The sequence below is a fragment of the Colletotrichum navitas genome (genome assembly GCF_030913465.1).
Source record: "Colletotrichum navitas strain CBS 125086 chromosome Unknown LY79scaffold_12, whole genome shotgun sequence".
Classification (NCBI taxonomy): Eukaryota; Fungi; Ascomycota; class Sordariomycetes; order Glomerellales; family Glomerellaceae; genus Colletotrichum; species Colletotrichum navitas.
This window is the reverse complement of record NW_026850558.1, coordinates 588,106-609,466: the sequence shown is the minus strand read 5'-3', so window position 1 is coordinate 609,466 and position 21,361 is coordinate 588,106. Positions and strand designations below refer to the sequence as shown.

The following is a 21,361-nucleotide window of genomic DNA, read 5'->3' as shown; positions in this document are numbered from 1 at the left end:
GGGGGACGGATAGTAGCGTAGGCGGCAAATGCAAGTAAGCGGTATTCGGGGGTTTCGACACTAGTGTATCCGTACAAGACTCACGTACATGGGGCAGCGTTGCATGTGGGCGGTGGGGAACTAAAGACGGAGCTAAAGTAGTGACCGTGATGGTGCGTGTCATTCGAGGCGAGGTGCGTTGTGGAAGTCATAGACTAATTTCATGCCAGGCTTCAATGTAATAGCTGATATGTGAGATAACAAAGGCATTCCTCTAACTGCGCGATTGCAGTGCAGTGCAGTGCAGCATGGCGCAAAGGTATCTCGCTGGCGAACGGAACGAGAGAGCCATATCCTACTGGACAGGCAGGCGAAATGCCACTGCCGGCGGACGAGCGGGCTGGATAAATGCAGGATGCACTGCAGCTGCCAGTGGTGATCATGTGTTTAGGATGCAGACTGCAAGCCGGGAGGAGGTTTGAGGAGCGACGCTGCAGCATTGGACTTCGGAACAGTGGGTGGTGGCCAGGCCCAGAGCGATGCCAAGGGTAAAGCACGGCAAGGCAAGGCAAGGCAAGGAAAGGCAAGCAGACACGCATGGGGGTGGGCGGCTAGACGTACCACGCATGTGTTGCGTTAACTAACTACACAGCGGCCAGAGCCGGGGACGACCGACGTCGGCGTTGGGGTCGGTTGCACTACATAGTATGCACAGTAGATGGACGACCTTGTCCTTGTCCTCATCCTGGTCGACTGCTGCTGCTTGCCCACTTTCTTATGCTTGTTGGCTGCTTGCTGGGCCGTGGTCGCGTCCCGGTTATTGAGCCGGGCGCAGGCTTTGGCCTGGCCTCGCCGGAGATGGGTTCGGGATCTCTGTCGCTTCACTTGTTGCCCATTCGCTTTGGGAGACCCGAAGCTTGATTTAGGCTCCACAACATCGTCATCCCTCTGGCCCTCGCACACCGCATCCTGCTGAAGGATGTCCAAGGAGCCGACTGAGTGAGTGTCCTTGGAACGGGAAATTGAACATGTACAAAGGGGCCGTCGTGCTCGTCCCCCCCCACCACCTTTCCCGCGGCCGCAACGTCGAGGGGCAGTGCAGTGCACAGAGTAGCCGACGAAGGGCTTGAACCTCGTCAAATGCGACAAAAGATGTGGTTGCCCAACGTCAGGCGACGTAGACATCTTTCCACCACCACTCCCCAAGCAAGTGGGGTTCCGGAAGAAACCAACGGTAAAGCAAAATCCATCCCGTTTCGTCCGAGGTGTGCGTATGCTGAGTTGCAGTGGCGCGTGGCAAGGCGGCCCTTAAGTTGTCGACGTTGTGTGTGGGTGGTGGTGGAGAAAAAGAGAGGGAGAGGGAGAGGGAGAGGGAGAGAGAGAGAGAGAGAGAAAGGACTGGAGCTGGCAGAGTCAGGATGGGGAGAGATACTGGATGGCCTGTCCAATCAGAAACAACAATGACTAACGGGCTCGGATACTAGGATGCGGCGCACGCTAGCGCAACTGGAGCGGTGCACAGTGTGCGCGACGCAGCCCCAATCAGCCAGCCGTCCCAAGTGTGTCGGAGCCGCCAGCCAATAGCACAAACCAACGTGACAGAATTAGGCCATGAATTGGACAAGGAGGCAGGGAAGACTTGGCTAAGCAAGTGAGCGACGGCGGACAGGGCAAGCAAAGTTCACTGCGTAGACATAGAGAAGAAGGCGTGTGCGACGAACAACTCTGGGCCGGCCCAAAACTGACGATCCGTGGAGCTTTCTTCCATCAGGTCTTGGAACGGGAACCGACGCCGGTCGAGGTAGGCAGACATGTTAGGGTGGCCAGCAGCAGAAGGAACCGAAGTGAAGCGAAGCGAAGCGGCTCCATTTCGGTGTGGTCGAAATGCCGGTTTGAGAGTTGGGCGGTAGTTTCGAGAAACAAGCCATCGTCCAATGTTGCGAGGGCGACTGACGGCGGTCGATCGTGTGTGCGGCCGGTTGACAGGCACGGGATGCCCCCCCTAGCTGCAAGCATAGCTCTGGACGATCCTTGGAAAGGTGTGCGTGTGATACGGTCAGTTGTAACGAGGGTGGGAGGCAAGACGGGAGGTATGAGGGGAAAGAAGCCCGAACCCGTTCGCGGATGTCTAGGTAGGCAGTTCGCCCTAGGTACTTCATCCGGGAGGCCGATCACCGACAGCCGGCGGCTTCTTCAGGAGAGGGAGGGTGGCACACGACACACGCACACACACACACACACACACACACACACACACGGAGACGAGAGCGCGCGAGAGAGAGAGAGAGACAGGGAGACAGGGAGGAAGCGAGAGAGGGGAGAGAAGAGTGGAAGACCAAGGAAAGACACACGACGACAATCCACCGCCGAGATGCGCTACTGCATCGACAAGGAACCGTAGCGCATCTTTGCTAGCCCGCACTTGGAGCCCGTGCGCTCGCTCGCTCGATACGGTAGATGGATACCGCTGTAGGTACTCCATAGCCTGCAAGAAGGCAAAGGATAAGAAAAAAGAAAAAAGGAAGGAAATAAAAATAAAAGAGGGCTGCTGAACTAGCGCAAGATCACACACCCCGTCACCCACATGGTCCGCAGGCGCCACCTGCGCCATGCATATCCATTCGTATATCCCATACTGGCAACGGTCGCAACACCGCATAGACGCATAGACACATACCCTAGCCTAGCCCATCAAGTCCCTGCCCTGCGCATGAGCTGCTCCGTGCAGTGTAGCCGCAGACAACGGACGAAGAAGCTCTCTGCTCCCCTCTCTTCTCTTCCCTGTCGCCGTGCGGCCAGACTTGCTCCTTTTTCCTTCTGGCGCCGTCGGTCTGGAAACCGCAATTCCGTGGGTGCGCCCCACCTGTCGCTGCAGGTGAGGGTCGCACTTTGTACTGTGCTGGGCTGGGTCCGACACACGGGACGGTGTAAGTCAAAGTCGTATCAGAAGCAGGAGGAGAGGCGAGGGTTGGAAAAATAAATAAAAATAAATAACACAACACACATCCCGCTCCCCGTCATAAGCATTCCTCCCACCAGAACCAGCAGCAGCAGCAACTCACAACACACCCTACCACCGCACTCGCCGGCTGTGTTTCCCGCTTGCAGCCGCTATTCTTCTTTTACTTCCGGTGTAACCTGGCTGTACCTCCATCCTGGACCGCTCTGCAAGCGCTTGGTTACCCGCTCTCAAAACGCCGTTATCGTTCGCGGATCCACGTCCAAGAAGCATTATTTACCTCCCCCCCCTCCTGCTTTCGTTCATTTCTGCATTCCTCCTCCTCCTCCTCTTCTTTTTTTTCTCTCTCTCTCGATATCAACTATCTGAATACGGACAAATACCCTTCCTGTGTCTCTCTCCCTCGTGCGATACGTCACACGCGCTGCCGGCCAGGAGACGAGAAACGTGTATAAGCGTACACGCATCCCGACATTTCATTCTTCAAGCTTTTCTACGTTCCAGTAGAAATTCTCGTCGATTGTATTTGTCGCACCGTAAGACTTGAACCAAGTCGAGAGACAATGGCCCTAACCAAGCAGAAAAGCCCTCGCAACCCGGACGACTTCCCCACAGCACAGCTCTTTCTTCTGGGTGAGTTGCATGCCAAACTCCCTTTTGCCGGCATTCCATGTCTCGCGCCCCCATAGCTAACACCCCCCTTCTCAGCCATCGTCCGTCTGGCAGAGCCCATCGCCCTCACCTCAATTTTCCCCTATGCCTGGCCCCTCGTCAAGAGGTTCGAGATCGGCAACGCAGAAGATGCCTCCTTCTACGCCGGCCTCCTCATCTCCTCCTTCTCCCTCGCCGAGGCCCTGATGGGCATGTACTGGGGCGGTCTTTCTGACCGTATCGGAAGAAAACCCGTACTGCTCCTGGGATGCATCGGTACCATGTTCAGCATGGTCATGGTCGGCTTCGCCTCCAACATCTGGATCGCCGTGGCCGGCAGAGCCATCGGTGGCCTCCTCAACGGCAACATCGGTGTCATCCAGACCATGGTCGGTGAATTGGTCACCAAGCCTGAGCACGAGCGTAAGAGTTCTATCCCTCCTTCTCCGACTCGACCTCATATTAACTTTTTTTTTTCTTCTTTCTCCATAGCCCGCGCATTCTCAGTCATGCCCTTCGTGTGGTCCATCGGCACAATCATCGGCCCCTTCATCGGTGGCACATTTGCCGACCCCCACGACGCCTTCCCCAAGCTGTTCCCCGCCGATGGCATCTTTTACCGCTACCCGTACCTCCTGCCCAACCTCGTCTGCGCTGCTCTCCTCTTCATCAGTATCGTCCTGGGCTACTTCCTGCTCGAGGAAACTCACCCGGACATGCAGCCCCGTGTCTTCCTCCCCGACGACACCTACGCCTCTGAGGAGACTCCCTTGCTGGAGACTTCGGATGCCATGAAAAGGCCCGCCGTTGACTTGAGAGACGACAACTACGGAACCGTCCGCGGACGCAGCCAGGGGGCTTCCGGGAAGACGACGGAACAGCCGTGCAACATCTACACCAAGCCCATCATGTCCTTGATCCTTGCCCTCTGCATCTTCACTTACCACTCGATGACATACGACCACCTTCTCCCCATCTTCTTCGAAGACGATCGCGCCATCGGCAACCCAATGACCGTCCTTGCTTCCTCGGGGAGCCCATTCTACACGCCTGGTGGTCTTGGCCTTTCGCTCCGTGCCGTGGGCATGATCATGGCCGTCAACGGCGTCATTGCGCTGTTCGTCCAGGCCGTCATCTTCCCCTTCGCCGCCGAGAGACTGGGTGTCTACCGCTTGTTCATCATTGTCACCGTGTTGCACCCGATCGCATACGTCATGGTCCCCAGCCTGCTTTTCCTCCCCGCCTCGTTGCTGTACGCCGGTATTTACTTATGCTTGACCATCCGCAACATCTTGTCCATCATCCTCTACCCGCTTCTCCTGATCTTGCTCAAGGAGGCCACTCCCACGCCCAAAGCTCTGGGCAAGGTCAACGGTCTGGCCGCGAGTGCCGCTGCTGGCTTCCGCATGATCGCTCCTCCTGTCGCCGGCTGGTTGTACACTCTGGGAAGCAGGGTCGACTGCACCGCCCTGGCATGGTACGGCAGTGCTATCGTTGCCGTAATCGGTGCTGTCCAGTGCTTCTCCGTGAGGCGTGAGCGCAAGTACGAGGTGACGGAGGAGGAGGCTCAGCCATCCTTGCGCAAGAACGAGTCTAACGTCACCATCACGGAGACGTTTTCGGACGACGAATGAATGTGTCATGCAACGAGTGTGTCACGAACATGGCTGGAAAGATATCGAAGCAAAGTGCGCAAAGAAAGGCACACTGTGGAACAAAGTTCACAAAGACGTTACGATACAAAAAAAAAACAATGAAAAGGGGCAATAGACGGGGAGTTTGCTTGTTTTGTTTCGGACATTCGGACTGAAACAGATGAGGGCGTTACGGACCTGGTTTGGCATTTTGGGGTCGGGATCAAGTGTTTGCGGGCGGCAGATTAGATCACAGATATCCCTTGCTGCAGAGTGTAAACGAGCGAGTACGACTAGACTGCAGTTTTTGGATGCATTGAGCAAGCGCCGGCAGCGACTGTCATTTGGTCTTTTGGCATGTTGAGTTGCCTTAATTAGAGTTGAAGTTCTCATGATCAATCTACAAACAATGTTCTCAGCTGGTATGAATGAGTTGGTAATGTACTCTGAAATGCCCAGTCAACAGCCGTGACAATCTGAACATGGAATGATGAAGGACTTATCATTTACTCCCGTAGATGGGGTAGAGTAAGTACACTTGGCATTCTTTTTGAGCCGTTCTTCAACACCTCGACTGAGAGAGGTTGGACGATTTTAGCTCCATGAGGTTCGTGGCTACTCCACGAACTCCAGAATTTGGGACAACCTACCCAATAAAAATCGCCACCGCGGAAACCGCACAAACTCGCTCATCTCCGAAATTTTCATTCACACAGTCCACACAACTCAACATCTCTCAGAGCCACACGGAACTCGCACCCAGGTGTGCGAAGCTCGCCAAGCAATCCACGTCACGTCACAGGGAGAGAGAGAGGGAAGCACAACGCAAGCCTGGAGATTGGGAAAACTTTGCGAGGCCAAATCGCAAACATGAAAATCGACGAGATCACAGACCAAATGGCCGACGCCTTGATCGCCGAGACGGAGCGCCGCGACGCCATCGCCGCGGCGTCGGCCGCCGAAGCCTCGGGCCAAGCGCCCCCCGGCGCCGCAAAAGGCGCCGCCCTGCCCCCAGGACACGCCCTCCTCAGCGGCAAGACGCCGGACCAGGTGCTGGCGGAACTCAACAAGTCGCCGCTCTTCATGACGGAGCTCGAGGACAACGACGACGTGGCAGCGTTGCAGGCGCTGGCGTACGAGGGCACGGCGCGGGAGAACGGCGAGGACTTCAAAGAGCGCGGCAACGAGTGCTTCAAGGCCGGCATGCACGCCGACGCCAAGGAGTTCTACACCAAGGGCATCGAGGTGCTCGCGCTCGAGGAGCGGCGGCGGGCCAACGGCGAGAAGACGTACCACACGGAGAAGGCCCGGAGCGGCGAGGGCGACGACGCCGAGGAGCGGGACGTCGAGGTCGAGGACGACGCCGACGAGATCGCCCGGCAGCGCGGCGTGCTCGAGAGCCTCTACGTCAACCGCGCGGCGTGCCACCTCGCGCTGGGCAACTACCGGTCGTGCTGGACCGACTGCGGCCTCGCGCTGCGGCTGAACCCCCAGAACGTCAAGGCCTACTACCGCTCGGCGCGCGCGCTGCTCAAGGTCGGCCGCGTCGCCGAGGCCGACGACGCCTGCGCGCGCGGCCTGGCCCTCGACGCGGACAACAAGCCGCTCCGGGCCGTGGCGCAGGACATCGTCGAGGCGGCGGAGCTGGCCGACGCCCGGGCGCGGCGCGAGGCCGAGAGGAAGGCCGGCGAGAAGCGGCGCGAGACGCTGCTGCGGGCGGCCCTCGCGGCGCGGGGCATCCGCACGCGGACGACGGCGCAGCCGCCCGAGATGGAGGACGCGCGGATGCGCCTCGTGCCGGACGAGGACGACCCGGCGAGCAGCCTCAGCTTCCCCGCCGTGCTCCTGTACCCGCTGCAGCTCGAGAGCGACTTCGTCAAGGCCTTCGACGAGACGGAGCGCCTCGCCGACCACCTCGCGTACATCCTGCCCGTGCCGTGGGACGACAAGGGCGAGTACACGCCCGACGGCGTCGAGTGCTACATGGAGACGGCCGCGGGCGGGCTCGTCAAGGTGGGCAAGAAGGCCACGCTGCTCAAGATCCTGAGCGGCGGCAGCGTCGAGGTCGTCGACGGCATCGTGCGCGTGTACGTCGTGCCCGCCGCCCGCGCCAAGGGGTGGATCGAGGAGTTCAAGCTCAAGAAGGCCGCGGAAAGGGGGGGCAGCTAGAGGACGGAGGGTATCCGTTTGGGGATATAAGTCCCTGAAATGTTGGATAGGGGAGAAGAAGGTGAAGAAGGTGAAGAAGAAGAAGAAGACGAAAAGAAAAAGATACTTCTTTGATTGCTACGGAAGGCCAAAAACTTGGGAGCTGGGTGGGTGGTTTTCTCTCTTGCATTTTTTTTCCCCCTTTGCCTCCGTCGTCATAGATGAAAACCGGCTGTTTTGTGTGCCAAACATCGCGCCCACGCAAACTGGGGGGGAGGGAAACAACAGAGGCCCTCCTTGCTCCCTTTAGTTCTCATCACAAAGTACTGGATCTTCCTAGTCTAGCCGCAATCATTATCCGACACCCAACTCCTCAATATCCATCCAAGAGGAGGGAAAAACCAACAAGAGTGCGCGAGCAAGCATAGGAATCTAGAGTATGTTTTCCATCCGACCGCCCGAGACGTCCATTACCATCGCCATTACCATCGCCATTACCACCGCCGCCATCATCGTCATCATCACCATCCCATCCCATCCCCCATCGACCGGACGCCCCCTCACTCACGCAGACGTGGCCCTCCGCCTCTTGCTGCGGTGCGAGTCGGGGCCGTCGACGTCACCGGGAGACCCGACGTCCTTCCGGGGCGCCGTCTTGAGCGTCATGAGGCCGAGCGCGGCGTTCTGTTCCGCCAGCTCGGCGTCAGACTCGTCCTCCTGCTGCTGCTGATCTGACGCGCAGCGCAGGGCGTTGCTACCGTGCTGGCCGCCATCATCATCATCATCACCGATGGGGCGCTTCTGCGCCCAGGCCGGCCGAGGAGGCGTGACGGTGCGCCTGTTCACGGGGGTCCAGCGGGGGACGGCGCTGAGGTACGGGTCCGCCGGGCGGTGGCTTTCGTCGACTAGCCGGTACGGCTGGGGCGGCCGGTTCGTGGCCGTCCATCCCGATGTCGGCGGCGGCTGGGAGTGCCGCGGTGGTCCCGGGTGGTATCCGTAGCTGTAGCCGATGCCGTCCGAGCCGTTGCTCGAGGCGGAGTCCGGGCAGGAGCGGTGGCTCTCGGTGTCGGTGTCGCTATAAGGGCTCATCAGTCGGGTGTTGAGTCGCAGCCTTCTGTCGTCCCGGAGAGGCCGTACGGGTCGACGCTCGATGCCGGGAGCGTGGCCAAGGTCGATGGGCGGCAGGGCGTGCTGCTGGATCTTTCGCGAAAGGTCGGCATCCCTGATGGCGTCTTTGACGATCCGGTGATCGATCACCATCCGCTGGTAGTCTGGGGAGCCTGGGGGGATGCACAACGACGGGAAGGACGGGCCAAAGATCGGGATGAGGGCCCCGGCAATGTTGTAGCAGAAAGTGGCACACACTGCCTTGGCACATTCGTACGGCATCCAATATCCTGACATAGTAAGCTTTCACGTCCTAGCCGCAAGAGCCGGTGCAAACCAACCTTGCGCCGCTATCGCGCCCCCAGTGATACTGTGGGTGATGTCTTTCAGACCCGGGTTCAGGCTCAACATTTTGGCCGGCACCGTCTGCAACGCGTGAGCAGGGACCCTCGGATTCGATCGCGGCAGGGGGCTTACCTTTGAATACTTGCAACATTTGAAAAACGGAGTCATGCGGACGAGCCCGACGTTGTAGTCCCACATGACGGTATACTCGGTGTCATCGCCTGGGTTCTTGAACTCGTACTTGAACACTGCACCGAGCTCATCAGCAAATGAAACCCACCGCGGGCGTTCTGAAGACGCACCTTCGAAGCTCTCACGGCCCGTCTTCTCAAAAAAGTCCTTCTTGCCGCTGTTATAGGGGATGTGGGCGCAGGACTCCTGGATCCTTCCGAAAGGCGTAATGAGGAAGCGGTGAGCCTCACGGCGGGTAACTTCGTCCATGTTCTCAAAGGGATAGTATTTGATGACACCGCGGGGCTTGTATTTGGACATCGGGGCCGGGTCTTTGGACATCTTGAGCTTCGGGATGACGGGTCGGTCCAGGTAGGGCGACGGTGCTCTGTCCGAGTGGCAGCTTCCCGGCGAGGACATGTCAGGACTTGGGAGGAACCGAGGGAGAGGAAGCGGCCCAGGGGGCGACGGGTTAAGAAGAGAAGAGACGGAAAGCATCTTGCCGGGCTGTTTGTGGGGAAGAGGATGAAGGTGTCTTGGAAGCGGTGCAGTGCTGCGGTGCGGGACGAGCCTGATAAACCAGTGCAGTGAACGATGATCCTAAAGGGAGAGAGAGGATGGGGGAGACTTAAGACAGGTCCTGCAAGACCAGCGGGACCAGGTGTAATGGGGAGGGGAGGAGAATCAGCTGAGGCAGGCTTTCATTGGCAATGGACAAACACCCGATGTCTTCGTCCCGGGGGTTGACTCCTCGCAACCTGCTGGCTTGCAGCACACTGGCAAAGCTGTCCCAGAACAAAGGTATAAGGGGTGGGGGGGCTCGAGATTTTCGTCTTTCTTGGAAAGGTTGCCGGCTCTGCAACGGAGCCTGCGGTCCAGTACGGGGCTCGGGGACTCTTTCTTGGATGTCGGTGCTCTCGGTGAAGTCTTCTTTGTCGCGAGGTGTCTTGGAATCGACCTCTCAGCGGTACGGCTTCCGTTTGTGGCCGGCCACCGCTCTTTCTTTTGCCGTATCGAGGTGAAGCCACGAATTGATAGATGACTGGTATGGGGGAACTGGGGAGGGGGGGGGGCCTGAGAGGCGGCTAGATCGTGGACTGACGGTGTGATCTAATATGTTTTCCTCCAAGAAACGACACACGAGATCTGATGTGAGAGGATGATGCTACGGACCAGAGGTTGTGCGGTGACCGTATGTTGCCGTTTATGTCGTTTCGGTGTTGGAAGACCGGGTAGGCCAAACGGTTCCGGGGAAGCTTCCGTACAGAATTACCCGCACCTTTGCTGGATTTGTCATGGCTCGCAGAGAAGGAGGCCAGGCCAGACCGGCTGGCCGTCCAGTCGTATGCGAGGACCGCACTCTTCTGGGTTACTCAACCCACACCCCGCGACCGACTTGGAGGCCGGAGATCGAGACTAGGCAAGTTTCATCCGATTCCACCAGTGCACGCATTATTCCGCAAAGGGGGATGGGGGAGGATTCACAGAGGACTGCGGAGCGCGCCCGATGGAAAATCGCACAGTCATTGGGCAAAGTTTGCGAGAGCAAATACAGCAGAGACTCCCGCGGCGTCCAAACAGGGAAAGAAGACGCCTTGTTTGGACGCGCATGGGGCGTGTGATTCGCAGAGCGGGTTCACGGGTAGCCGCATGAGGTGCCATCTGGCCGTTGAGTCTAGCAGCTTGGTTGAGATGGTGGAGCAGAGCTGGTCCTCCTGATACATTGAAGATCTCAGCGCAATGTCAACCTGACTCGGCACAAGTGGCCGTGACTCTGGGATGAGATGTAATGGGCGGTGATGCGGGCGGTGTTCATCTGTGGTCTGCGGTGACTGAATAACCTCCCCATATCAAACGCAGCATGGGGGGCGGGGGGACCGACCGACCGCCTTGGAGCCCATTTCGGTAACTAGGGGTGAAGATGGCGACCAGCCTTTCGTCAGACCGCTAAAGTCAAGTCAGTTTCTTTGTAGCTGGCCCATGTGCATATCCGTAGGCAATTCAAAGCATGCCTGAGGTATTCTGGGGTTGTTCGAGAAGCCTGGTCTTGGACTTACGTCTGTCTGTCTCTCCCTGAAGGGGGTGCTTGCAGCTGTCACCCTACGGTCCCTCGTTTCTTCCCACGAGCTTTCCTGCGTACAAGCACAAGAGTAAAATGTCCGATAGGGAGCACGAGAAGCCGCTTTATCATCAGGTGCGACCCGTGGGCTGATGGATACGTTCCTTGAGGGGTTTCAAGCAGTAGAATCCTCCTCCCAGCTGTCATGTTAACCAGGATGCGGAGGGTGTGCTGGAGCTCATCACGGGCCAACCTTGACCGTCTGTGTGGGATCAAACCCAAGGAAACTCCAGTGCTCCGCGGCCGGGTTACTGAAGTGACGCTAGGAATAGCGTCAAGTCGCGAATCCCATGATATATGCCCATAATCCGGAGAACAGCATTGGGCGCGGTCGAGTCAACGACCCCTTGCTAGCGCTTCGTCAAGGCAGTGGCTAGACATTGGGTTTCTGCGGCCTCCCGCGCACCGCTACTTTCAACAGGCATTGAGACCATCGTGAATGCGGCTCCCTGGCTGGGGAGGGAGGGGAGGGGGGGCTCTTGCAAACGGCGAAACTTGTGAGCTAGGCAGGCAACGAGCCAGGATGGCCTTGACGCTTTGCATTGAGTGTGGACAGGGACGACAGCTGGCTTTTTCGGACCCTTGCCGCAGACGGAGGAACCGGTAACTAGGCGTTTGTCAAAATGTTTCGCCCAACATAAGAGATGCCGGTAGGGTGAGCCTCAACCCCACCAGATCGTGACAGCGCCGCCACGGTTTGGATGCTACGTCACGTCTTCCAGTCCAAGGTCTTCAGACTTGGACCTGTATGATCCGGAGAGGGCCCCGCGCACAAGAGGGTTACAAAGCTTGAAAGAAGTAGTGATGAAGATACCATCATGGGTTTCAGATGGCCATGCACAGTCTCGGTGATACCGCAGCGAGTGACAGTAGAGAGAGAGAGGTGGCGAGGCCGCCATGCGTGGTGCGACGCCAAGATGGATGCAGAAACGGCTGTACGCATCGACTCTGGGAGACTTTGCTCTTTTTGCCATGCAGAAACCGGAAGCTGGTTGTGCACAGCGTGGATGCAAATCGTGGTTGTGTAGCTCGAGGGCGGACGGGCAGCGTCACGTCTGCGGCGGCCGCGGCAAGGGCAGTCCACAGTCGCGTCAGGCCATGATCGTACCAAACGGTGGGATAAGGCACACCCTCAACGATTTCGAGATGACAAGGTGGTTGGGCCCATCCTCTGGATGCGTTTGAGCTCTCGGGGTTCTCAGGACAGCGCGGGCAAACTCCAGTCGTGGATGCTTTGACCGCAGTTCCCAGCACATCCGAGTGGCCATCAAGGAAGAACGAATGATTTCAAAAGTTTTGACCGATGAGACTTTAATCAAGAACTGACCTGCGACCTGCGGATAAATAAACTGTGCTTGTATTACTGACCTGAAAAGGCGACAACGGTTGCCTCACTCGGTGCGACCGGAATACCTCATGGTTTAACCGTTCTCCCTCGACGCAAACTCGTCGTGGCCGGCGCTGCACCACTGCTGCGTGGCACCGCGTCGGAAGGAAAAATACTCCATGTGGGGTGAAGCAACACAGGGTGCAATGATTGATAATATCTCCGAGAGGTCCAACGTAAGACGGGCGAGATGGAGGGGGGGGGACTGAAGGATGGCGTGCAAGTGGCAGGGAGTGAGGTATGCTGGACGAGGGGCCGGGTGATACGAAAGAAGGATGTCTTCGTCGAGGATCCAGTGAAGAAGCCATACACACTTTGATGGACGCAAGGATGGCAGTCAAGAGGCGGTTGGTTCTTCAACGTGAGCGGCTCGTCGTCCTCCCTTGGGCGTCGAGAAGCAAGCAAAAGCTCTCTGTTTTGGCCCAATCACCCGGAAGGAGACTCACGGGCTCGTTTTCTTCCGCGGCACGCCCTCTCTTTTCTTCTCACATGAGTCTGATGAACTGGTCTGCTCATCCAGCGTTTCTGTCGGGCCGGTTTTGATGAACTACCGTTGCTGCAGAGACGTCCTCCCTCCACAGCACCGGGCCGCCAGCATTTGTTACTCGAGTGACCCGCAAAGAGCCTCCTCGACCACAGCTTCGCCGAGATCGCTGCCGGTCCTTTGCCTCTCTCCTTCTCAAAGCCAGACCCGATCCCTTTGCCCCCCGTCATCCTGTAAACTCGGGCTTGGGAATGTTGGTCGTCCAATATCAGGGAGGATAATTTGAGGGACCCTGCGGGGGCGATTCACTCGCGACAGGTGCGTCTCAAGTCTACAAATAGATTTCAGGCGTTGCAACTCTCGAGACAACTCGACGACCCTCAAACCTAACTACATCTTCAACATGCTTCAAGAGGTATTCTGGGGCAAAAAAAAAAAGGGGGGGGGGGGCTCTTGTTGCTCTCCGCCTGGCATGTAAACGCCATACATAGTGATCGCGTACCGCCAGACGGGCATGCGCGGTGTCTCACCTCCCAGGCCAACTGGATTCCGAGCAACATCCCTTTATCGAGGGCGGCATTCCCATGAATCCGCTCAAAAAGATGGGATCTGCCCCGTAATGGAAGCTTTACCCGTCCAATTCAAGTGACGCTTCATCGCAACCCCGGTAGCGAACAATACAATGGGTACCGCAGACGTTCCGTTCCCCGCCTCCATGATGCAGCCCCCCCACGGGCACCATAACCATGCCAGGGCCTTGCATGCCGCGACTTTCCTCCTGGTCCTCTTGTTCATCTTGATCCAAGTCGTGCGGAGCCGCCAGGATGGCTATGAAATCATCGATACCGACCCTCTTGTTCCCCTGGTCAAGCCGGGGGACAACAGGATCACCGAGCATGACACCAACTACCTGCGGGTGTTGGCGGAGGGAAACAACCTTACACGCACAATCTCGTGGGTCTCGCATAGAATCAAGGCGGCACCAGAGGCCGCCGAGAGGCTTCCCATGACGCACATCAAGCAGAGGTTTGCAGACAACGGGTTTCGGAACCTGCGCTGGGACGACGATAACTTCGGTCTGGAGATCGGAGGAGTCGCCAGGGTGCTTCCCGTACCGGAGAGCCCCGGCCCCGCTGCCGTCGATGGCTCCAGCCTACTGTTCGGGGTATCCACATCGTACAGTCGCCTCACGTACGATGGCGACTCCCTCATCGGACACTGGCAGCGATGGCTCACGGACGGCCGGGGGCCTAACGGGGCCACCATCGTCGTGACACTCCACCAGGCCACCAGCAGGCAAGCGTGGGAGATATACCAAAAGCTGCGGGATGCCGGAATCGATGCCACAGTGGTACCGCTGGATACGAACTTGGACAACACCTCGAGATACCTGGACATGATCACGGTCCTCTTGGACGTCAGCGAAGCGCTGGCCGAGCAGGGGCGGCCGAAGCGGTATCTCGGCCTCGTCGACGACGACATCTTCTTCCCGACTCCGGGACAGCTCGTCGCGAGACTGTCAATGTTCGACGCCTCGAGACCCTACTACTTTGGCCTCCCCAGCGAGCGCCCCGACTGGTTCGTCGAGGATGACACGTTGGTCACCCACGGAGGCGGCGCCGTCTTCTTCACCCCGCCAGCCGCGCTCATCGTCTCCCACCTCCCCTGCCGCCCGCTCGAGGGCTTCACCGGGAACTATACGCGATGGGACAGCGTCCTCCACGACTGCGTGGGCAGCCACACCGACCTTCCCTTCCACGTCCTCCCGAGCTTCTACTCGCCCACCGACGCGCTCTACACCATGCAGGCCTCGACCTACGACATCGGCGTCTCGCCGCTGACCCTCCGCCACTACAGGTCCCGCCACGGCTTCAACCCGAGCCGGGCGCACCTCGTGACGTCCGTCTGTGGGGAGGCCTGCTTCCTCCAGCGCTTTCACTTCGGCGACAGCTGGGTCCTCGTGAACGGGTACTCCATCACGCACTACTGCGACGGCCTCGACGTCGTTCCCATGGCGGGCGATGCGGAGCTCTTGGGGCCGATGCAGTATGGCCACGAGGCAGAGATGCCGCTCGGGGACGGGATCGTACTGAGTGAGGAGAAGAGGGGGAAGGATGTTGTGACGTGGAAGGGCACAAGGAACGTGTGGCACTTTTTGGATACTGTTGTTGTCAGGGAAAGGGGCGAGGTGTGGCAGGCGTATGTGAAGAGAAGAGGCACATCGGGATTCATGGAAGGGGAGGTTGATGACGAGGACGGCGACGGGGATCACCTCGATTCCGTCATTGTATTGGTGTGGGAAACGTAGACCAATCTACGAGTATTAACCAGGTATCCTGCAAACCTCGAGGTATGAGCTATGTGACGGAACTCTTGTACACCGACGCTGTCATGACATGCTGCTGAACATCCTCGACGACCAGAGCCGCAAGAAGGCTTTGAGGAACTGCCCTCGTCGGCAGTACGCACCTAATGAGACTGGTATATCTTTCAATAGCCCCGGACCCTCTCCTGTCACTTTCTCCAGTCCTCGGGCCCGGCCTCGAAGGTGACCTCCCCCTCCTTGCCCGGCCTCGCGACCCTCTGCCACCCGAACTTCCGCTCCATCAGGCCGACCATCGGCTCGTTCGCCTCGAGCATCGTCGCCGTGATCCGGTCAAACTGCGGGCCGCCGTCCTCGACGCGCGTGAACCCCCACTCGACGGCCAGCCGGATCGCCTCCGTCGCGAACCCCCGCCCCCGGTACGCCGGGCTGACCATGGCGCCCACGTCGCCCACCCGCACCTTTCCCCCGCCCTCGCGCTCGCGCTCGTCGATGCCGCCGAACCCCGCGAGCCCGATGCCGACGCCCTCGTCGTCCCCCCCGACGTACACGAGCAGCAGGTTCACCCGCCCCGGTCCGCTGACGACCCGCCCGCTCGCCTCGTCCAGCACCGTCGGCGCCGCCGCGCTCTCGCGCATCCGGCTGATGACGCCCGCCGCGACCTCGGGCGAGATGGTCGAGGCGTGCGGGTCGTACTTGGTGTTCTCCCGGTCCGAGAGCACGGCCGATATGACGGCCGCGTCGCGGGGTTCCAAGGTGCGGAGGAGGATCGGGTGGGTTGGCGAGCGGAGCAGCGTCGGGAGGTGGGATGCCTGTATTGTCGGCATGATTGCGGTTTGATCTCTTGTTTCACCGTTGTCTTCGCCCTTTGTTGGAAAGTAAGTGATTGGAGGTTGGGCTATGGCTGATATGTTTTTTTTTTCTTTTCTAAATCCCGAGATGATGTGGCTGGCGTTGACGTTGAAGTGATTGAGTTCTCCAAAGTTGAGACGCAAATGCCTATCGACGCTTTGTACTATAACCTGACAGATAACTGACAAGGTATATCGTCCAAAATTGCTACGATGCGTCGGATGTGGAAACAGCACGATGGGATGACGGTTCAGCTTATCCAGATGACAAGGCGTCCAGACAGCTCTTATATCCATCTTATCCCCCTCCTCCTCCTCCTCCTCCTCCTCCTCCTCCTCCTCCATCGTCCAATATCGTCTCAAACAGTATCGGTCCCTGAAAAACCGGGCGGGACCCATCGGGCATACCACAATCGCACCAAAGTCCCAATAGAGCCGCGGGTCCAACTGCTCGTCTCTTACAACCGGCCTATGGAGGGTTAGCATAAGCAGCTTACGCGAGCTCCAAACCAGGATTTCGTGCATCCAGCGGAATGGGAACCTTGAGTCACCCATCCGTTTTGGGAAGGTCGGTCATTGTATTTGTATGTGCCGGGGTGATCGCTGTGATGATCAATTGAGGCCAAATCCGTCAAAAAGCCACCAGCTTTTGTGACTCACATCAAGACTTACTAGAACTCTTGTCTATAGAAACTTATCGCAACCAACTCGAATCAGCAACGCCGGATTGCGACCAAATTGGCCTCATTTCAATTTTGCAGTGCTGCATCTCTCTATGGTCTGCTCTATGTGCGTGAATAACTGATCCAAAGGCGCCCAAGGGGGGCCGCCAGTAAATGGCAAAACAGCCATTGGCAACAAAAAGAAAGAAAGAAAAAAAGGAGGAAAAAAAAAAAAAACCATCCCTCTAAATTTCCGCAACGGGAACCAAAAGTGTGCCTTTCCTATGCTTGCTTGCCGTACCCAAAGAAGTTGTATGGTATGTTATGCACCCATGCCGTCAAAGTAGTTTCGTTTCGTCTCGTTTCTTGTCGTAAAACACACACACACACACACACACACACACACATTACCACGAGTCCGGGCCGAAATGCCCTCCCTCGGGAACCGTGTTGTATGAGCACGCCTGCCAGTCGCAGCCCTGCTTGTACACCTCTGTCCCCCACCACTTGAAGCCCTTCATGTGCCCGGGATAGATGAAACCAAAGAAGATAACAACAATGCCAAACGCCAGGCTCGAGTCTAATGCTGCGCTCATCGTCATTGTGTACTTTGCCCACCATGCGCTCCTCTTCCTCTTGACCAGATAATTGAACACGTAGCACACCACCGCCCACACCGAAAAGTTGAGTCCCGTCGCCGGTGGAATCCAGGCCATGGATCCGAAAACGACCGGAAGGTTGATCTTCCTGACGATGCTGTGCTTCTTCTTACGGGCGTAGAGCCACAAGGGAATCGGCGCGATGGCGCCGACGAGGAAGCACCACACAAGGCCACGATACGTCGCGTTCCGCCCGAAGAATTCGCCTGGTCCAACCACACCCCACAGAATAGAGCCGTTGAAGTGTACCCGCGCAATGGGGCACGTGAATCCGTTGACGGCCTCTGGCGTACAGATACCTTTGACGTTGGCAAACATCCAGTTGAGTACCCCGATCTGCGTGAGGGACGACACCATCGTGGCCACCATCTGGACCGAGAACATGATCCGCGGAGGGATCTTCATGTAATGGCCAAGTTTGAGATCCGAGGCAAATTTGATCCCCTGCGCGGACGAGATGTACCCGTACGTCACAAACACCATGTTTGCGATCGGGCGACCTGGGAACACAGCGCCGCAAATGAGCTGACAGATCAGGTAAATGCTGCTGTGCTGGTTCGTGACCGCCATAACGATGCCGTTCGGGATGAAGAAGATGGCACAAATGCCTAGTGACATGAGCAAGCCGTACCACGGGAGGTGGATCGGGTAGCTGTACCGTCAGCCTTGCATTTCGACACGTTCTGGCAGACGGGGCTTCACTTACTACTCGACGACGAAAATGCCCACCGCGAGCATCGTGACAAACGTCGTCAGGTACCATGACAGTGGTGCGTCCTTGTACCGCTTCATAAGCCGACAGTGGACGTCCTCGCGAAACATCATGCCTTCGAGGTTGGACGTGGGCGTCGAAATGCCTCGACTACTGCTGAATGATGACCGGGGCGCAATAAACTCGGAACTCGCCGCCACGGGCTTGTAGACTGCCTGACCCTCGTTGCGAGCTTCTGCGAGGGCCGTTTTCCACGTCTGCCACATGTCCTTGCCATGCCAGCAGGCTGTGTGTGTTAGAAGTGCTGCCAAAGCAGCAAATTGCACGCCATAACTCAAGACGTATGTGATGGGCAGAAACACTCGACTGTACTTGCTGTACGCCTCCCTGTCGAAGAGAAAGTCCGAGGTCAGGATCTTGCTGACGTCGTAGACCTGGCCCTTGTTGTCGAAGACGGCTGATGACAGAATGGGCATGTACGACGAGTAAAAGACGTTGGCGTAGTAGGCGATGGGCGCGATGAGCCACATAACGATCACAAGACCGCCAATGACGTTCACTGCAGCCCAGAAAGGCACCAACAGGGGCGAGCCGATGTACGTGATTTGCGCCCAGTCGAAGGTCAACGGGAAAAGTCCGAGCCCAGAAACAACGCCAAAGAGGTTGGCAACAACGACATTCTTGGGCGCCAACCAGGTGATGACGTTGAAGTAACTGAGGCAGGGCATCAGGAGACCTGGAAGGAAGTAGAAGGCGAAGCCGCCAAACCAGACTAGGTAGAAAAACTTCCACCTCGAAATCCTCCAACCATCCGCGATCCTGTTCTCTTCCTTGTGGAGCGTACCGAACATGGCAGCCGACATCAGAGTGCCGGGCCAGATCATGCCGCTAGGGCGCACCAGAAACCGGCGCGTCAAGCCTGCAAAGGCGTAGCCCAGGGTCTGAGTCGACAGAGTGAGGAGGACCTGATAGGGAATGGTGGCTTCCTGGTGGTAGAATTTGGACTGCTCGACAATGACATCGGTCGCGAAAGCAAATCCGAACGACACATTGCTGCTGACGTAGACGCAGGTGTGCTCCTTCTCATTCCACCGGCCTTGCGCAAGCCATCTGCGCAGCCGTGCCAGAGACCGTTTCGGGGGCGAGCGGTCATCTGCGCCTCCGGAAAGAAGAACGCCATCCAAGAATTCCTCGGGGGGATCGTCCCGGCGTTTGAGGGCGTAGTCCCACACGAGGCCAAGGGGGTGGACGAGCAACAAGGCGATGACGGGCGTAATGGCGACGCTGGGGTATCGTAACGAAAAGAACAAGTTGGTAGAAGAGCCTAGAACCGAGAACAGAAACGACAGTGCCCACATCCTCGGGGTGTTGATGGACAAGGTGACATCGTCCGTCGGCGGCACTGATGCGCGGATGACTTCGTGGGGCGAGTCGTCGACGGGGTCGTCATCAGGCTCGCTCCCCGTGTAGTCGTCGTATTCTGCCTCGTCCTCGGCTGCGTCGGATTTGGCATCCTCGAGCATGTTGGTCGTCACGGGAGCTTGGGTGACTCCGAAGCGACCCTCCAAGCCGGTAGCCAAGGCGGCGGCATCGAGGTCCTCGGAGAGGCGGGAACTCTCTCTTCTCGAGGCGCCAGAGTACCTCGAAGAAGTGGATTTGGAGGTGTCGGAGACGTATCGGAGCGGGTGCGCGTTCCCCGTCCTCGAATCGCTACCGGTGGGCGAGACATTGCGACTCGGGTCTTGCGAGACGGCGCCGTAGGAGGGGGCGTCGTTGGGCGCGGAGCGCAAGAGGGATGGTTTCGAGGGCATGGGGCCGTCGTCTAGTTGTGGGGCGGGAGATGTTGGGGTCGGATCGGTCGTATCGTCACCATGTTCGCCAGCGGTGGTGGAGGTGTAGGAGAGGGCAGAGGGACGGCTTCGCAGAGTGGAAAGGCGAGATCGAGGGTGGTGTGTCGTGTTATATGGGTCGAAGGCGATTTGGTCGGATGACGATGGAGTCCAAGGATCGGCAGCGTCAGCTTCAGCTTCGGCTTCGGGAGCGGCAGCGGCAGCGGCAGCGGCAGGGCTATCGTTTGTGGAACCGGCTGCAGGTGCAAGAAGAGGCAGAGGTTCTAGGGCCAAAGCAACCGTATCGGCGTCAGGGTCGGGAGGGAAAGACGCCGCAGGCTTGCTTTTGTGGCCAGGTGCCTTCCTAAGGCTCATGGCTGTTCGCTAGTCGGCGCAGACAGGTAGGAAGAAGGAAGCGACGGGGTGGAAACAGGAGGCGACAGGGGCAGCAAGAATAGTAGTGTGGGTGGACTGTGGACCGCGGACTCTCTTGGAGACTTGAATGGACTGGCTGTTGTGGTTCGTTTGGACTGATGAGTCGGACATGGCAGTCAGGTCAGTTACACTACCCTAGTTCCTAGGTAGGTGGGGGTGGCTGTCGTCCGAGTTGGGTGGCGGGTGGGTATGATTCAATGTATGCGATGTGGCCGCTAAACTAGGTATTAGGTAGGTACGAGTGACGAGACGCTAATGTACTCGGGTGGGAACCAGACTGGCGGGGACACTCCAGGGAGCGGGAGCTAGGTAGCAACACGACATTGGTGTCGGAGGGTGACGGGTGGTGACGAACGCGGATGGTACGGTATACACGTCGTTGAAAGCGTGTAGCCGGGATCCCTTGCTGCGCTGGAGGCGGGAGAACAGAAGAAGGAAGAGAGAGAAAAGAGTTAAAAGACCCGAACCGAATGGATTGGGGTTTAGCTTCCCAGAAGGGGCCTGTGTCCGGTGTGGTGTCTGCGAGAGTTTCCCGAGGGATCTCAGGCTGTTCTTCTTCCTTTTTCCTTCCCCTCCCCCCTTTTTCTTCTTCCTTTTTTTTTTCCTTTTTCCTTTTCCTTTTCATGACCAAGCCCGCATTCCTATTTCGCGCAGTCCGGTAAACTTGATTTCTTCGGCAGTTCGCAGATCTCTGCGCGGGGTTGGGCGGAACAGAGCGGGATGGCACCACTCACTGACCACTGAGACCAAGGGTAATTCGGTATAAGAATACCTGGTCCCTCGTTCTCCATTTGCCAGCCAGTATCCGTACGGATATTTGTATTGCCAAATAACGAATATTTGGCTAAGCCGTCTCTGAATCGCCGTCCCGGTCGGCCCTATCCGTTGATGGAACCTGCCAAGCCC

At 57.9% G+C, this 21,361-nt stretch overlaps 7 protein-coding genes across 7 annotated transcripts; 3 read left to right on the top strand and 4 right to left on the bottom strand.

The window, feature by feature from the left end:
• Positions 1–536: 536 nt before the first annotated feature.
• LY79DRAFT_544827 (uncharacterized protein) lies at positions 537–1,351 on the bottom strand. Its single transcript, XM_060557139.1, has one exon. The coding sequence runs from the start codon at positions 1,162–1,164 to the stop codon at positions 616–618; it is 549 nt and encodes a 182-aa protein (XP_060417326.1). The 5' UTR covers positions 1,165–1,351; the 3' UTR covers positions 537–615.
• Positions 1,352–3,501: 2,150 nt separating this feature from the next.
• On the top strand, positions 3,502–5,223 carry LY79DRAFT_509565 (major facilitator superfamily transporter; the record flags this gene model as incomplete). The annotated part of the gene is made up of 3 exons (XM_060554066.1): positions 3,502–3,571; positions 3,647–4,012; positions 4,082–5,223. 3 exons carry the CDS (start codon positions 3,502–3,504, stop codon positions 5,221–5,223), a joined length of 1,578 nt encoding a protein of 525 aa, XP_060417325.1.
• A 409-nt stretch (positions 5,224–5,632) lies between these two features.
• Positions 5,633–7,392, top strand: LY79DRAFT_588117 (uncharacterized protein; the record flags this gene model as incomplete). Its single annotated transcript, XM_060560873.1, has 3 exons — positions 5,633–5,659; position 5,751; positions 6,221–7,392. The coding sequence occupies 3 exons, from the start codon at positions 5,633–5,635 to the stop codon at positions 7,390–7,392; spliced, it is 1,200 nt and encodes a 399-aa protein (XP_060417324.1).
• Positions 7,393–7,935: 543 nt separating this feature from the next.
• On the bottom strand, positions 7,936–9,414 carry LY79DRAFT_667445 (apses transcription factor Xbp1; the record flags this gene model as incomplete). The annotated part of the gene is made up of 4 exons (XM_060563376.1): positions 7,936–8,768; positions 8,820–8,904; positions 8,956–9,071; positions 9,126–9,414. 4 exons carry the CDS (start codon positions 9,412–9,414, stop codon positions 7,936–7,938), a joined length of 1,323 nt encoding a protein of 440 aa, XP_060417323.1.
• A 4,288-nt stretch (positions 9,415–13,702) lies between these two features.
• On the top strand, positions 13,703–15,292 carry LY79DRAFT_509770 (uncharacterized protein; the record flags this gene model as incomplete). Its single annotated transcript, XM_060554088.1, has 1 exon — positions 13,703–15,292. One exon carries the CDS (start codon positions 13,703–13,705, stop codon positions 15,290–15,292), a length of 1,590 nt encoding a protein of 529 aa, XP_060417322.1.
• A 206-nt stretch (positions 15,293–15,498) lies between these two features.
• On the bottom strand, positions 15,499–16,134 carry LY79DRAFT_588114 (acetyltransferase; the record flags this gene model as incomplete). Its single annotated transcript, XM_060560872.1, has 1 exon — positions 15,499–16,134. The coding sequence occupies one exon, from the start codon at positions 16,132–16,134 to the stop codon at positions 15,499–15,501; it is 636 nt and encodes a 211-aa protein (XP_060417321.1).
• A 1,062-nt stretch (positions 16,135–17,196) lies between these two features.
• LY79DRAFT_701478 (OPT oligopeptide transporter) lies at positions 17,197–20,577 on the bottom strand. Its single transcript, XM_060564925.1, has 2 exons — positions 18,186–20,577; positions 17,197–18,131 (listed from the first exon to the last, which is right to left on the bottom strand). The coding sequence occupies exons 1-2, from the start codon at positions 20,393–20,395 to the stop codon at positions 17,228–17,230; spliced, it is 3,114 nt and encodes a 1,037-aa protein (XP_060417320.1). The 5' UTR covers positions 20,396–20,577; the 3' UTR covers positions 17,197–17,227.
• Between the last annotated feature and the right edge of the window lie 784 nt (positions 20,578–21,361).

Excerpts from the sequence above, each read along its gene's own strand:
- LY79DRAFT_544827 (XM_060557139.1), bottom strand. The coding sequence starts at position 1,164 with ATGTCTACGTCGCCTGACGTTGGGCAACCACATCTTTTGTCGCATTTG.
- LY79DRAFT_701478 (XM_060564925.1), bottom strand. The coding sequence starts at position 20,395 with ATGAGCCTTAGGAAGGCACCTGGCCACAAAAGCAAGCCTGCGGCGTCT. Across the intron at positions 18,132-18,185 it reads GGCATTTTCGTCGTCGAGTA|CTACCCGATCCACCTCCCGT; the intron begins GTAAGTGAAGCC and ends CTGACGGTACAG.